The sequence below is a fragment of the Rattus norvegicus genome, chromosome 14 (genome assembly GCF_036323735.1).
Source record: "Rattus norvegicus strain BN/NHsdMcwi chromosome 14, GRCr8, whole genome shotgun sequence".
NCBI lineage: Eukaryota > Metazoa > Chordata > Mammalia > Rodentia > Muridae > Rattus > Rattus norvegicus.
Genome location: NC_086032.1, coordinates 98,717,427 through 98,734,743, shown reverse-complemented (window position 1 = coordinate 98,734,743; position 17,317 = coordinate 98,717,427). Strand labels below are relative to the sequence as shown.

Sequence of the window (17,317 nt, the reverse complement as noted above, 5' to 3'; positions counted from 1 at the left end):
TACTAGTCATGGAGGAGATTAAATGAGTCATCATTCTGTACAGTGCAGAGAACAGGGGACACATGGGACAGCAGTCAGCAAACATTAGTGAGGAGGACAGTCCTGCTTTGCTGGTCACAGCCAGGCAGAGAGACACTGGCTTTGGGTGCCTGATACAAGTCTGTGATGCTGGGCTGAAGCCTGAGGGCTCTTCCCAGAAATGGGTTAAAGTGTCTGATAGAGACTATTAAGCTTCCCCCATGCTAGACAGACCCAGAGCCAGTCTGGGATCATCTGTCTCCTCCTCCTTCCAGCTGTCTCTTGTGCCCAGAGAACATCTCAGAGGTGCTCAGCCTGTGAGGGAAATAGCACCCCTGCTGGCTGCCCAGTAGAGGCCTGTGGGCACACAAGCCACTCGCAGAGGGCTCCAGCTCTCCAGTGCCCTTGGGGAGGGTTGCACCATTTCCCCCTGTCTTCAAAACGACTACAGGACCTTCTCTGAGTTCCAGTGACTAGGGTGGATGTTGAGCTAACCTGTGCTAAGTAGGCTGTGGGAAAGGCAGGGCTGTTTTCTTGTGACATGCTTGCCCACAGCCACGGTACCCAGGACCAGGGTTACGTCTCCTCTTTCCACCCCAAAAATGTGAAAGTTAATTTCCTGGGCCTCCCTTTTACTCAAAGAACTAGCCATTTTTATAATGTATAATACAAGAAAGGGCTTTAGAATATATTAAGTGGGAATGAGGCAAAACATAAAATGTGAGACTTTAAGTAAAGGGTCCATTCCTTGAGTTGCATTTAACCCACTCTTCTCCAGGGTGAATGTTAGCTCGGTGCGTTCCTTTGGTGTCCTGCACGGAACTGATTTGCAAACAAAGTAAAGGAAACTTGCATTCGCTCAGGGCCTCCAAGGGCCTCCAAATTGCTCACTGCAGTCTGGCTGGCACCTGGCTCGAACTTGACCACAGTTGCTCCAGCACCGTATCGGGGTCACTGGCTGCAGGTTTTTAGTCTGCAGTATCAGGATTTGAACCCAGGGCCTCGCCGCTGCTGAGCTCTAGTCCCAGCTTCTCTGTGGGGCCCTCACTAGGCTACCCTCCAGCCCATCACCCACTGAGTAGCTCAGATTGCAGAACTGAGTAACCAGGCCTGGGTTTTGTTGGTTTGGTTGCTTTTTGAGACAGTTTCTCTGTGTAGTTTCGACTGACCTGGAATCCTTTATGTAGACGAGGCTAGTCTGGAACTCAGAGATCTGCCTGCCTCTGCCTCCCAGTCCAACTTTAAAAACCAGATTGCGTATCAACTCCCAGAAGTGTCTAAGGTGAATTGTTTACTGCCTTCAGCTGCTCTCTCGCCAACGGTTTCTACAATGAGCACCTGTTCCTTTCCGGAGCAAACGCTGCTTAGAGGAAATGAATTTAGCACAGATCTGTTGGAGGTTAAGCCCTCCAGTGTCACAGCCACATCCAGCAGGGCTCCTGACTAGGGAGCTGAGGAAATGAGGAACAGGACAGACGCTGAAGAAAGAACACAGGGAGGCTGGGGTTGGACGGAGAAGCCACAGCGCCCAGGAAGTTCAGGGAGGCAGGGTTATGGTGTACAACCGAATCAGGGACGCAGCCTTTATGGTATACGGCTAAATATGGAGGCACGCTCACCTCAGAAGGAACGGTCTCTGTAAGGCAACAGTCTTCAGGTGGTAAATGTGTCACACTGTCAGGACCCCACACAGAGTAAGGGAAGGAAGGCTTTGCTGTCCTTTCTGAACCTTGCTCACCTGGCTTCCCCACCCCCATGGGTCTGAGGTAATGGGGTCCTTATGGTCCCATGCCAGAAATACCCATTTACTCATAACTACGGTCACTCCCAACAAGTCAGCTTCCCCTGTGGCCACCAACCTGCCTGTGACAGCGCCCTCCACTGATGACTCTGGGTATAGCATCAGTCCTTTTCCTTTCTGTTTCCACCAGGGACAGGACCACCACTGTGGTGAACGTGGAAGGGGATGCCCTGGGAGCTGGGATCCTCAACCACCTGAATCAGAGGACAGTGAAGAAGGGTGAGCAGGAGCTGCAAGAAGTGAAGGTGGAAGCCATTCCCAATTCCAAGTCTGAGGAGGAGACGTCGCCCCTGGTGACACACCAGAACCGGGCAGGCCCTGTAGCCGTTGCTCCTGAACTCGAATCCAAGGAGTCAGTGCTGTGATTGGGCTGGGTCTTGGGCCATCCTGCTAGTACCAGCGACCTACCCTGGTAGCCTGCCCCACTGACGTGGGCATGGCCCTCACAGACTTTTCGTCTCCCAAGGAATGCGTTGGCCCAATCACTAATCTGAGAGTGACCTCTCAGCACAGTCATGGAGCTCCCAAGCCAGGACTGCTTACCGAGGACTAGAACACTCTGACCTTTGTCTTGATCCATGTCTCAATGGAGCTGTGGATTCACCTTGACTCTGTTTGTGAACCCCCTTGAGCTGCCAGACCTCAGGGATCCCAGGTTCATGGAGGCCTGGGATAAAGGTCCGGGTTGGGGTGGGGGTGCGGATGGATTCTTCAGTGTCTCCCGGGAGCTCTGCATCTGGTGCTTTCTGGGCGAGCCAGAAGGGTTTACAGCTGTCAATCACACTGTCTCCATAGCAGCAGACACTGAAGGACCTCCCAGGGACCTAGACTGAGCTGGAATCAGCTGGGCTCACTCTTGCGTTAACGGAGCGTGCTCCACTTGTGCCGGAGGCCTCTAAGGGAGCAGAGGTAAAACGAGTTAGAGACCCTCCGTGTGATGTTAGCACAGCTGGTGTCTCAGCTTGAGTAAAACGTAAGAGGTCAGAGGCAGACTGGGGACCACCCTAAAGAGGATGGGACAGGCTTGCTCCCATTCTACACAGAGGCGCTTCTCTGCTCCAGCCAACACTTCCCCTCCATTTCCATTGGGATTCAGCACCTACAGTAGTAGGACCTCCTCCTCCAGGAGGGGTGATGTGGTCACAGCCTTGCCGGCTCATTGGTCAGTCTGTATTACTACGGTTTGACTAGGCCCCTCCTAAAATACAGCCAAGCTACGAAATCATATACACCCCCCAATAAACCCACGCACTGATCAAGGCTCTGGTCCCAGGCACCTGTCTGGTTTCCACAGTAAATTACTTGGCTTATGTGCAGCCTATGGTTAGTCCTGGGTCCCATGTAACCTGCCTCTTACGTACTTCCGTTGGGACCTGACAAGGCCAAGGATAGATCTGTGGGAATTATTGTTTTGCTCCTTGGAAGCCAAATTCTAACACCTGTAAGTGCCCAGTTTACCTGAGCGACGGCTTTCTCCATGAAGACCGCCTGTTGGCCCGAGCGGCTCTCCTGAACTGTCATCCTCATACTTCAGAGCTCGAGTTCCGAAGGGTTGTGAAGACATTCAACATTGTTACTGTCAAACACAGTTTCTGCCAACCCCACCCGTAACAGGAGATTTAGTCCCTAAGTCACTGGCTTCACTCTCTTGCTTCCTCTGCTGGGATATCACCGGACCCACACATACTTGAGACAGGTCATTTTAAAATGGCGCCTGTGCCTGAGTGAAGGGGTGGGCCAGGAGCAGAGTCCACACAGCCAGGGTGAAAGCCCAGATCATTAAACCAACTGAGCCACTCCAGTCTCCGGTGGGGCCAGGAACGACCAGGAACTGAGCAGGGAGTGGCAAACCTTGTTGCCAACACTGTTTTTTTTTTAAAGGGGAATCAATCACATTGATTATAAGTGAGCATTTGGTATGTTTTTTAAGTTTCAGTGTATCTTTTCCTCTGTATTTACATATACTTTGTGTGTGCGCGTGTATGTGTGTGTGCACACGTGCACTCGTACACGTGTGCACACACACATGAATGCTTTTAGCTCCAAGCAAGTCTGAGTTTGGATAAAGGGGAACTAAAGTACAAATTACATCTTTGGCATCCATTCTAAAGAGTCTTATTAAGTACAGATTGGAGCTGGACAGTGAAGCCCACCGGCTGGACACCCACATCTCAGTCTGGACCCACGGTAAAGAGTGCTGCTGTGGACGGAGGAAGGCGCTTCTGTGCGACATTGGGATTTCCCTCTTGGAGGCCACAAGAGGAGGCTGTTCCATGCCTCCCTGAATTTTGGCTCTCAGAGAGGTGGATGGAGTTTTGTTAACAGGGAAGACACCACCACAACCGTCTGAAACGTCTCCTTGGTATTTTTCTAACATGTTCATCTCTCGATGTTTGTGTGTGTGTGTGTGTGTGTGTGTGTGTGTGTGTGACATTTGCCTTAAAACGTAGCACAGCCATTAAAAATGAGTACCGTATTTTTTACTTTCACCTGCCCGAGTCCTGTTTTGTATTTAATGGAGCTCTCCCGATTCTAGGGGATGACCTAGGGCATCTGAATACAGCCTTCCTTTCCCTTTTCAGCCAGCCCGAGACCCTGGGGTAAGAAGGATGGCTTCCTCAGAAGGGAAATGTCTCTCATAACTGGTGTCGTCCTTCTGCCTGTGGCAGCCTGTCTATAGCTCATGGCCATAATGTCTGTGTTGGTTTCTCACTCCCTGTGATTAGGGCTCTGACATCCTGCCATCTGGCAGGAGTTAGGCTTTGCCACAAACCCTCAGCCTTGAGTGTTGTCGGAACAACTAGGTTGACAGGAGTTAATTAAGCATCCATGGTTAGCCAGGCACGGGAGCAGGAACAAGCCCCATACCGTAACTGGGCAAGTCCCTATTACCTCCAGGCAAGCGGGTGCCCATGCTTGTACTTGGGTCACCGCCATGCCCAAGTCACACTCTTACATAATCCTGTCTTCCCTTTTTGAGAAAGACGCTTTTGGTTTTGGAGACAGGGCATTACTGTGTAACCTAAGTTGGCCTTGAGCTGGTGAAACTCCTGCCTTCAGCTCCCCAAGGACTGGGATGACAGGCGTGCAGCACCTTACATCGCCCTGCTTTCAATGACTTCACATTCCTGCACTACAGGGAGCTCCAGAAGCTCACACAGGAAGCTTTGGTTTCCAGACCCCGGGGCTCTAGGGAAACAACAGATTCCTGGATTCCCGTTCTGACTTGTATAACACCAGCTCTTCATATAGTGTGGAAATCGGCTTTAATTCCTGTTAGGAGCAAAATGGATGAAAGGGTTTCCCTGGATCAAAGGCCCGATGGCAGCTGGGACAACCATGTAGACTCCTCCCTGGAACTTTTTGAGGTGTTCGGGGGTTGAAATTAGGACCTGGTGAGTCAGCTTCCCAAGGTAGTCAGAGCAAGAGCAGTGTCCATTGGCTTAAGCCAAGTCTGCCCCAGTGTTGGGCAGGTCTGTTAGAACTCGCCTGATCAAAGGAAATTTCTGTTAACCCCCATGAATGATCCAAACCACACAGCCAGGAGGCTCACCAACAGTCAGTTCTTGATTCTGCCGTTTGCTTCTCTGTGACCAGGGTGCAGTCCCTGGTCTCCCATGCCTCAGGGTCCTCAGACAGAAAGGTGGATCATAGCCGTCGCAGTGACAGGCCATCGGCAAGAGCAGGTGACTCCCATGACAGGTAGTCTTCAGGAAGGTGACTGGCACGTTGAATGCACTGTGCGCACGCTGGTTTTCACATCAAATAGTAGCTGGGAATGTTCCTCATCGGATGGTGTCCCTTTGTGGCTAGGTCCATGTTTTGCAAACGTTTTTGTGAGGAGACCAACACCTATTTATCCAAATAGGGCACCAACGACACACCACGCACCAAAGAGTCCACTTGAGTCTAGCTTGGGAAACAATGGGTTTAATTAGGGTTGCATAAAGAATCATGGGCAGCTTATGGGCAACTACGTCATTGAAGAAAATAGAAATACCTCTCCCCCTCATGAGTCTTAGCTGCCTGTAAATCTTGGAGCACGTCTCATGTGTGACACACACACACACACACACACACACACACACACACACCCTGGGGGAAATTAATGGGCCCAACCTTGTACAGGTCTCCTTTAGGCAACCAGAGCTGCTGACACAAGGGCCAAGTCACGCCTAGGAGACTGTTCTACAACACTCACCCTTTTGTCCAACTTACATTCCTCGTTCCCCGATGTCCCATTTATGGCTCAACATTCAACAGTCACTTCTTCTCAGGACTCTGATGACGTATGAGTCTCTTCGGTAACTGCTACCCTTCCTAAAAGGAAGCTTCTCTGACTAGAGGTGAGAGCAATGTAGTCTATGGACATAAGCATAAATATTTAAAGGCATCTTGACAGATATATCCAGTTAGCAAAACAGCAGCAGTAGCTTCCTCACCAGAGCTCATGACCTCTTAGCCCCGGGCTTCTGACCAGATGTGAAATCCTTTGTGCAGAATGGGCCTGAAATCCAACCAGAGAGCAGCTGGGTACACTCAAAGCAGTCCATCATTGAACCAGTGGGCCCACCTCGCCTGGAATTTTGGTGGTATATATAGCTCCCAGGCTCCACAGCTGAGTAGGACTGTTGACAGCTCTCCCCCAGAGCCTACGTAGTGCCTTCGAGCACTGTGGAAGTTGGCTAGTAAGGGGGAAGCTCATGGCTCTGTCCCTGCTTCACTGTCCTGTGTCCTACACAAAGCATGGAGCACCCATGGGGCTTCTTTACCTTGGTGAACAAGCAGCAGCAGAGAAGGCAGCCTGTGCTGCTCAGGGGGTCCTGGAACTCCTTGACCAACAACTAGGGAGTCAGGCTGCACCAGCACTGGGACTTTTATCTAACAGCCGTCAGGTTTCTAGAGGCCTCTTTTTCAATATCACAGGGCACTTCCTTTCAGACTTTCTAACTATAATCCTGATGTTGACAGGCATCAGCTGTTACAGACAAAAGAAGAAAAAAGAAAGAGAAACCCTTACCCTCTTCCTACCCATTACTGAGGGACTTTCCTGTCCTATCCTGGTGTGCCCCAACTCAAGGCTCAGGCCCAGGCTCCATTTGTGCTGGAGAATTCAGAAAGGACGATCTCAGGAATCTCCTAGAATCTTTCAAGTCAGATTCTCGAACTTGAAGTATGTGTCATAGGTAATTTCAGCCTTTTTTGGTTCTTATTAACACAGCACTTCAGACTAGGGGAGTTAAAAAGAAAATGTTCATGGGTCTGGATGTCCAAAGTTGAAGGCTTGAATCTAGTGGTGACCTCACCACCTGAAGCAGAACATGGTAACATAGCAGCTACAGCCCGTCCCTTCTGGTCTCTCTGCTGATGCAGCCACCAGGAGTCAACAATGAAGGCTTTGATACTAATCACTTTCAATAGGACATGCCTCTAAAAGTCATGGAGATGATTGGATCATCAGGCTCTTACCTCACCACTGGCATTAAATTTCAACAGGTTCAAGTGGCTTTTACACATACACTTTCACAGGACTCATAATACAGCTGTGTCCCAACACTGCCTGTAGAGAAAGAGAAACTAGGAGTGGCTCAGGAGTCATCTGTCTTCGAAACTAGTTTCAGAGACGTCCTCAGCTTAGTGGAGAACCGCTATCTCAATATGTCATTTCTTGGAAGGCTAGGCTATAATTCATATGCTTTAAAATTCATCCCCATGCTCTAGAGGCTAGAGAAGTGGCTCAGCCTTTTTAGAGCATGACTGCTCTTACAGAAGACTCCAGTTCATCTCCTAGCACCTTTATTGATCAATTTACAACCACCTGCAACTCCAACGTATGCATTTACACATGCACATACGCAGAGAAATAGATACACATGCATATAATTTTTTAAAAAAATCTTCAAAGTATAAGCGTGTGTGAGTGTGTGTCTGTGTGTTTTTGTGTGTGCTCGCATGTGTGTGTGGGCACACACGCCTGCACGATTCGGTATTTTCCGGTATTTTAGGAACATGCAGAAAACGTGACAACAGTGATGTGGTTACAAAAGATTCTCACCCTCATCCCAACAACGAAGCTGCTTCCTGTCTCTATGGATGTGTCTATCCTGACATCTCATATGGCTGGGATGGTAATATCTTTTTCTCTTATAGAGAAATTCCAGGTAAAGATGACTGATGTTAAATGTGACCCCTGCCCAGCTCCCACTCTCCTCATACACTTACAAGAGATGATCCCTAAAACAACAAATTCAGCTTGGAGTATGCAGACTCATTCTACATCTGCTCAGCAAGGTCTTTTCCATCGGGGACCGAGTTGGGGAAAGATTAGAGGAGCCTTCTGACCTGCCCGTCATAACCGATGTTGAGCTGTAAACCACTCGCTAAGTTAAATGGGGTTAACCCCAGGGATAACCCTGGGAAGGTATTCTGCTAATTCTGGTCTGGCTGCTACACTGTGTAGGACCATCAAGGTATAATTCAAGTGTGTGCTGTGTGAGTGACTCTCCCTGCAGTTGTGAAGTGCACAGCCTTCATAGTTGTACATGACAGCCCTGGACAATAAGGGTGAGTGACAGTTTAAAGATTTACCCACACTCTGTCGTTGTTTTGTTTTGTTTTGTTTTGTTTTGTTTTGTTTTTTATAAGATAAGCTTCCTCTACATATTCCTAGCTGTCCTGGAACTCACTCTGTAGACCAGGCTGGCCTCAAACTCAGAGATCCACCTGCCTCTGCCTCCCGAGCTTTGGGATTAAAGGCCAGATCCAATTACCTGGCTTGACTCACACTCTTTTTTTTGAAAAAATTTTATATTTATTTATTTATGTATATGAGTACACTGTAGCTGTCTTTAGACACACCAGAGAGGGTATTGGACCCCACTATAGATGGTTGTAGGCAACCATGTGGTTGCTGGGAATTGAACTCAAGACCTCTGGAAGAGCAGTCAGTGCTCTTAACCACTGAGCCATCTCTCCAGCCAAGATTCACACTCTTAACATGAATATGTTTCATCCTGTTTAACAAAAGTAAAACAAAACGGGTTTTTGTTTGGTTGAGTTTTTTGGGGGTTTTGCTTTTTTTCCTTTTAACAGGTGTGGGTAATGAGTCTTAAAGGCAGTAGGATTGTGGTCAAGAGGAGTCTCCTTAACCATATTTACCACTCACATGGGTTTTTCTGTTTCCTCTGTGATGCCCATTTAGCAAGGGTGTGGGTGTGGGGGACGCAAGCTGGCAGTTTGGTGGAGCTGAGCCAGGTCAGGCGGACACTGGCCGAGGTGGCCGAGGAGTGGTTGGCTGGTGAGAGAGCGATCTCGGAGCTCTGGCTTGGCAAAGCTAGACAGGATAAGGGGTAGAGTGTGGGCTAGCAAGAGCATGGTCCTGAAAGGGTGAAGAGCACATTTTAAAATTATACTACATTGACTAAAAACTTCTTTAACAACACTTAACTGGGGTTTTTCCATACATTCTCTTAGGATATAAAAATTTATCCTTGAGCTGAGACCAGAGGCTAGTTGGTAGAGTGCTTACCAAACATGAACAAAGTCCATCCTACCTCATAAACTAGACATGTACCATACTCCTGTTTCCCCAGCACCAGAGGCCAAGGTCATCCCCAACAGCAGTGAGTTTGAGACCTGCCTTTTGAAAGATCCTGCCTCGAAAACTATCATATTCGTCTTCTTTTCTTTGCTCTGCTGTATAAAAGTTGGCACACAGGGGAAACCCATTAACTTTACAAGGATTGCAAATCAATTAGGGTTTTCAGCAAAATGTTTGAAAAGGATGGATTCTCACTGTGTTTCCTGAATTGGTACCAAACTCCTGGATGCAACAGTCCTCCGACCTCAGCTTTCTAAGTAGGTAAGTCTAGAGATACACACTACAGCCCCTGACCTTCAGAAGCCGTGTTTGATGTGTGTGAATGGGCATGTTTGTCTATGTACCACATGTGTGCCTGGTGCTTGAAGAAGCCAGGAGAGGGCGTTGGATCCCCGGGAATTGATCCATGTCCTCTGGAAGAGTATCCAGTACTCTTAACCACTGTTACGTCCAGTTCACAAGAACCCGAGGAGACTGCCAGAGATCATGATTCCGAAGCAAGCACACAAGACCCTTTTATTCGTGTGTCAGTGAAATCTCTTCACGTAGACCCATTCTCCTGGTCAAAACTTTTGTGGTCCTGGAACCGGGCCTGCTTCATGGAGGGCACACAGTTTAGGCCAAACATACTTATGAGCGCACTGGGTTGCTCTGACCCAAGTTATTAACTTATCATTTTCTAATTTGGTAACAGCTGCCGACTGTAAGTTAGGTACAATGGGGGCAGGGACACCGTACACAATCTCAAAAGGGGTTCATCTCATCTGGTAAGAATTCCTTACCTGATATGGAGCAAAGGGAAGGAGCATCACCCAGTCTCCAGCAGTCTCTGAGGTCAATTTAATTAAGGTCTCTTTAATGTTCTGTTCATCCTTTCTACCTGTCCCAAACTTTGGGGTCAGTATGTACAATGTAATTTCCAACCTGCCCCAATAAACCTTGTGACATCCTGGCTTATCTTGGACACATATGTTGATCTGACCCTCTCATATGAGGGAATCTATACCTGAGTGAGACATCCTTCAGCAACTTCTTGGTCACTACCTTTGCAGTCTCTGTCTTCGTTGGGAATGCTTCCATCCATCCACAGAAGGTGTTGAAGAACACCAGCACGTGCTTGCAGCCTACTCCTCTGGTTTGAGTTTTGTAAAATGAACTTCCCAGTAGACCCTCTGTCTCAGACCTCACAACCGAGAGCCTAGATGTTTGGCAGTGTCGTGGGTGTTGGTTAGATGGCAAACTGCAGTTTGACACTATTCCTCAATAGTATTCTGCATGTCCCTGAAAGTCACCTTAGATCGTCTCACCGCATCGGCCAGCCGACGTGAGTGACTCTATGGATTTCCCTGAGGATGGCTTTTGCTGAGGAAGTGGGTAATATTAGCTTACCTTCAGCCGTTTGCCACCAGCCTTCTGAGCGTTGGCTCATGGGCTGATTCTTAGCCCATTTGATCTCTCCCTTCACACAGACAGGGCATTCCGGCAAGCTGGGATTGGGTGGCTCAGGCAGGACAGTAGCCAACATGGAGGCAGTCGTGTCTTCCAGGGCTACCTCCTTAGCGGATCGCTGGCTAAGTTGTTACCTCTAACCACTGGTGTCCTTCCTCTTCAATGGCCTGGACAGTGTGTGATGGCCACCCTCTTTTGGCAACCGGAGAACTTCAAGTAGCTGTAGGGTTTTATCATTATTTTTGATAGTTTTCCACTCTGCAGTTAGGAGCCCTCTCTCCTGGTAAATAGCTCCATGCGCATGAGCAGTTGCGAGTGCGTGCGGGCTGTCCGTATAAGTGTTAGCGGCCAGTCCTCTTCGCGTGCTGAAGGCCTGGGTTAGCGCTATCAGTTCGGCCCTTTGAGCTGAAGTACCTGGGGGAAGAGGCTGAGCCCAGATTACCTCCGTTTCCATGGTTACCGCTGCTCCCGACTTCCTCTGACCTTCGAGGATGAAGCCGCTTCCATCTACAGATGGGCCAGATCAGGGTCAGGAAGAAGAGTCGCAGGTTTCAAGGCTGGACAGGTGACTCCCTCCATCTTCTTCCTCTGTGACCACAGTCTTAACCTTTGGCTTTCTCTTTTGGGCACTCTTCAGCCCAGTGCCCTTCCTCCTAGCAATAGGCGCATTGGTTCTTACCTAAGATTGGTCGATGATCTCCCATTGGCTCTTTCCCATCAGCGATCGGGAGCTGGCACTTCCTCTCGCTCTCTGGTCTGGAATACTATTGGCCCGAAGGGCCTTGACCAGATCTCTGTTCAATATCTTTTCAGTCTCAATCTTCTCATCTTTAGTTTCCCTGCTATGATACACCTTCTCTGCCACCTCTGTGAAGTCCCTCGATGACTTTTCCTAATCTTCCTAACTTCTGGAGCTTCCTTCTAATGTCTGGTGTCAACTGATTTACAAATACTGACGCTACTGTGTTAGAGTTCTCTGCTCCTCAGGGTCTAGGTGCCTGTAACAGCAGAAAGCATCCACAACCTGCCTGAGAAACACTGCTGGGTCTTCTTTACTCTTGTGCCCAACATCACAAACTTCAGCCAAATTTGTGTCACTGAGCGGCTGCCCTGAGACCTGCCATTAGAGTCCATTGATAGACTCGAAGACACTCCCTACCTTCACCCATATGGTAGTCCCAAGCCAGTCTCCTGAGGGGAAATCCATCATCTGGGTCAGCAGGGTTCCTGGTTGGAGTACCATTAGGGTCTCCAAAATGGTACGTTCCTCTTCCTCGGTAGTAAAAAGGATCTGCAAAAGTTGCTGACAATCATCCCAAGTGGGCTGATGGGCGAAAAGGATGTTGTTTGACAGACCGATGAGCTCTCTAGGGTTGTCAGAGAATCTGGCCTTTTCTGTCTTCTAATTATAAAGATCAGCAGTAACGAAAGGCCAGTAATGGTGAGGTTGATTCCCTTGTTGATCGACTGGCCGCATCGCCCTTGGGGTAAAACAGTGGAATCTGCCTTTGGCTCTACAGCCTCAGGAGGCACAGCACACCTGCTTCCAGTTGTAGTCCTGAAGCTGATGCCACCGGATCTGAAGGCTGCACTGGGGTTTCCTCCCGAGGAAGTGCAGGTGGCACACTGGGGGAAGTGCAGGCTCTGAGACGTGGGTATAAGGTGGGGAAGGAGAACAGCTTCAGGTGTGCTGTCCTAAAAGAGAGGGTAAAGAGGTGTGGGAGGCTTGGGGAATTCCCTTTTCGTTCTCCTGCCACCATGGCCGACATCGTTCGTGTTGGTGAGGAAACGTTAGCAAGGGGGAAGAGAAAAGACTTAACCCAAGGCAGCAGGTTGGTAAGCAAATCTTTCCAAACTACTACATAGTGGACCTGATCCTTTTGTCCCTAGGCCCTTTGAAACACTCTGTCTTCTAGTGCTACCACTAGAAGGCAGAGGTGGAAGGTCCCCTCTGATGAGCAGCCAACTTCAAAAGTTGGCCACTCTGAGCTGCAGGTTGGGAACTCTGGGCCTAACTTCCTTAAAATGAGCTAAAATAATATCGAGAGGGTGAGAATCATTCTGCCCCATAACGTCTGTAAAATCTGGTACAGAAAGAAACCAAATGCCACAAGGAGGAACACAGTAGATAGACAGACAGACAGACAGACAGACAGACAGACACACACACACACACACACACACACACACACACACACACACACACAAAGTAGCCGTGTCACGACTGGAACCAGAAGCAAATCCAAACACTCTGACTCACAGACTCCCACCTCAGAAACCAGAGGTGACACGGGGAGGAAAGTAACCTGTGGCAAGGCTTCTCTTCCACTACCAGCCCCACCACCACCACCACCACCACCACCACAGGTGAGCGATATACTCTCGAGATCACTCAAGATCAGAAACATCTTCCTGACCCTGCCTCCCCTCCGGAGCCATGCACAACCAGCACAACCGCTCCCAGTCAAACTTTGCCAGTTATACAGACCCCTCGAGGTTTTCCCAAAACTGAAAGCAAGAACAGGCACAGACAATACAGAGAGACTGACACTCACCAGAGGGCACTAGACTCTCCGGGTGGCAGATCCTGGGGAATGTGCTGGGGAACCCCAAACGAGCCCCCCCAGAATGTTATGTCCGATTCGTGAGAACTCCAGGAGACCGCCAGAGATCATGACGCCTACGCAAGCTTCCAAGAGTCCTTTATTTGAGTTTAAACTTGGGACGCAACCTTCTGTGCTCATCGAATTAGGAATGCAACACCAGGGCTAGGAGCTCAGGGTTTATATATAGGAAATGCATTATCTGGGGCGTTTGAGCCTTGGTGTTACATGATTGGGTGAGGGGTAAAGGAATGTTATCCTTCAAAACAGATAACGTTTGTTCAGGAGGGTGTGGGGCAGAGGGAGCGAGTGCTGGCTGTTAAGCTTGGCGCTGGGGCTAACGCTAAACTCAGGGCTAGGGCTAACAGGGGGATGAGTGTTGAACTTGGCACTAGGGCTAGCAAGGGGGTGAGTGAGGGCTGCTTTTTGTTTCTTCACAGCTAAGCCATCTCTCTAGCCCCATTCAAAAACTTTGTAAAAAAAATGTTTTTACAGAGGTAAAATTCATATACCATACCATTATGATACAAAACTAAATTGCTTTTTAAGATGCTCAGATTGTGCAAATAACATCATAACTTTTAGAACATTTTATCATTTTTGAAACAGCCTCATACCTACCAGAAGTTGTCTTAGATTCAGTCCTTTGAGAGCCCCACAGCCCTAGACTGTCAGTGTCCAGTTTTGTTTCTATAGTTTGTTCTCCTCTGAATAAAAACCTCAAATGAATGAAATGATGCAACATTTTGTCTGAATATTGCTGGGTAAGGAGGTAATTGTGGGATACTAGAAACAAATATCTACTTCAGGGAGGGAACCAGTGACAGACCCAAGTATGGACACCAGCAATGTCCGTCCAACTTGACCAACCAGTGAGTTTTATTGGGGATAGTTGCAGGAATATAGATGAGAACAGCTACTTACAGAAGCAGATATGATTCAAAAAAAAAAAAAAAGGAAAAGATTTATCAACAATGTGTACCCTAGTATGATTGACAGCTCACAAAAGCTGAGAACCTGGAGCTTACTGTAACTTGCCTGCAGCTCAGAGTTCACTTTCCTGGTTCGTCAGTTGGTCTGAGCCTCCTCAAGCAACTCACTTTGTCTGTGGTTCTCCCAGTCAGCTCAGATGATTTCTGCTTCTTTCAGGCTGCTGCGCTTTTCTTTTTTTTTTTTTTTTTTTTTTTTTTTGGTTCTTTTTTTCGGAGCTGGGGACTGAACCCAGGGCCTTGCGCTTCCTAGGTAAGCGGTCTACCACTGAGCTAAATCCCCAGCCCCATGCTGCGCTTTTCTGAGAGGGACTCTCAGCTGACTTTACTGTTTTCATACTCCTGGGAAGGGAGGGGCCTAGTGAATTTGGTCAGTTTCAGGGACTTCCTGAAGCTATTTTACTTCCTTGCATGATGGAATGCTTCACCTCCCCTTAGAACACATTGTTTTACCTCCCTATAAACATCATGTCTGAAAACCTCCCATTTCGCTTGCTGTCTTGAGAAGTAACACACACACACCCCCCACCAGAGGGAACTGCTGCTCAGAAGATGGAGACTCTCGCTCAGCCTTCTGAAGAGCCGTCAGACCATTTCCACAGTGGCTTTACCATTTTTCCATCCTACCAGCTGTTATGCGGGGCTCTGGTTCCTTCACACCCTTGTCAACATGCTTAGCCCGTGGAATGGTGTGTGCAGATATGTGCATAGGAACAGGTTCGCTTGCCTATGTGAGCCAGAGGTCACAGTCAGGCGCCCTCCTCTTTTCTCTCTGCCTTTTTAAAAGACAGTCTCTCACTGAAGCCTGGCTGGCTGGCTGGCTGGTCAGCAAGTCCCAGGGATCCTCCTGTCTCTGCCTTCCAGCACTGGGCTTACAGACAAGCACCTCACATTTGGCCATTTCATGTGGGTTCTATGGATCTGAACTCAGGTGTTCACACTTACAACAGCAGACACTACCCACTGAGCCATCCCCCTGCCTCTGCTGGGCACCTTCCATGTGCCCACTGGCCATTTGTTCTTTGGTTATCCATTTATCGTCATCATCATTATCATCACCACCGTCATCATCACCCTCAGCATGATCATTATTATTAATGTATTTGTGTTGTGAAGGATGTAAATTTCTATTTAACTATGTTCTATAAAAATTACACATTTTAAGATTTAAGAAGGGTCCTTTTTTTTTTTTTCAAGTTCTATAAAAACAGGTTGTAAGTTTGCAGTTTCACAATAGCAGCAAGAGCTGAGCAAGTCTTTGAAATGAGCTTATTCCTGGAAAACTTGTGTTTCTGATTCTGAAGTCGAAGGTGGTTATTTCTGTTGTTTTTGTTTTCGTAGGTTTGCTGCTGTTTTTTTGGTGGTTCAGGGACCCGAGCTTAGCGCCTCACGTGTGCTATGTAAGCATTCGACCAATGAACTACGTTTGCAGCCCCAAATGTGTTTTTAATACTTGTCAGGACTGATAAGCGTCACGTCAGACTGGATCATTACCATTCGCTTACACACTCGGATGTCTCTGTTCACTGGCAGGCATTGCCTGGAGAGACTTCAGCCTCCGGAAAAAGACCCGGCTCCCTCTGCCATGGCTCAGCCCTGAAGCTTACTGTATAACATAATAAATGTCTGCAAAGAGAAGAGAAGGAATGAGCAATGGTTGGAGAATCGGGTCCCCCAGGACAACAAGATGCTATTCCCAGGCAGCTTAAGAAATGCATGGGCGGGGGCTGGGGACTTAGCTCAGTGGTAGAGCGCTTACCTAGGAAGCGCAAGGCCCTGGGTTCGGTCCCCAGCTCCGAAAAAAAGAACCAAAAAAAAAAAAAAAAAAAAAAAGAAATGCATGGGCAGGGTTGGGGATTTAGCTCAGCGGTAGAGCGCTTACCTAGGAAGCGCAAGGCCCTGGGTTCTGTCCCCAGCTCCGAAAAAAAGAAAAAAAAAAAGAAAAAAAAAGATAAAAAGAAATGCATGGGCAAGTTTCCTATCAGCAATTTCGTTCTCAGACAAATGAAACTTTTTCTATAAGAACAGGCACCAAGCCCCTTGCTTGGCATTCCCGAGTCTTAAGACGGCCACATACACACTCACAGTTTGAAGGGCTCTGCAAGGGAGCAACCCTCTCTAACTACACACGAACGACTCTTTGTGCTAGTACAAGGTCATGTGACAGCCTCAACCACAATCAGTTGCTGTCTGAGAAGATGTACAGGGTACCATGTCCCAAGCGACTTTGGCTTTCCTAGTGAGCATTAAACCTTGCCTGTTAGCCTTGCCCGGTGTTCAGTTGTCAGCACCACATAAACCCATGCACGGTGCTGTGGCCTGTGACGTCAGCAAGGGTCTAGACATGAGAGGATCAGAAAACATTTAAGAGTCTTTCTCGGGGCTGGGAATTTAGCTCAGTGGTTAGAGTGCTTACCTAGGAAGCGCAAGGCCCTGGGTTCGGTCCCCAGCTCCGAAAAAAAAGAACCAAAAAAAAAAAAAAAAAAAAAAGTCTTTCTCACTGTGAAGTGAGCTCAGTGCTAGCCTGTGCTATATGAGACCGCATAACAAAAAATAAAAAGAAGTCAGTAATATCCAGGAGTTTGCTGCTGCTGCTGCTGCTGCTGCTGCTTGTTATTTTCAAGACAGTATTTTTCTTTGTAGCTCTGGCTCTCCTGGAACTCACTTTGTAAACCAGGCTGGCCTCGACCTCAAAGATCTGCCTGCCTCTGCCTCCCAAACACTAGGATCAAAGGTGTGCGCCACCACTGCCTGATCAAAAGTAAGTAATTTCTGAAAATTAAAATGAGTTAAAGGCATAAGCTTGTTATGCGCAATATGTCAGATGTACACCTATTTGTAGAGATTTAGGAAAGAA

The 17,317-nt window shown here is 48.2% G+C and overlaps 1 protein-coding gene across 2 annotated transcripts in view; it reads left to right on the top strand.

The window, feature by feature from the left end:
- The window catches only part of Slc1a4 (solute carrier family 1 member 4), a 43,027-nt gene extending 26,929 nt beyond the window's left edge, over positions 1-16,098 (top strand). Inside the window, exons 8-9 of one of the 2 annotated variants that reach the window (XM_063273236.1) lie at positions 1,950-11,433; positions 15,802-16,098. In XM_063273236.1, coding sequence (XP_063129306.1) covers positions 1,950-2,184 — 235 coding nt within the window. In that variant the 3' untranslated portion in view covers positions 2,185-11,433; positions 15,802-16,098. Of the gene's footprint in view, positions 1-1,949; positions 11,434-15,801 lie in introns of those variants that run through there. The other variant, NM_198763.1, reaches the window with a different exon arrangement.
- Positions 16,099-17,317: the final 1,219 nt, after the last annotated feature.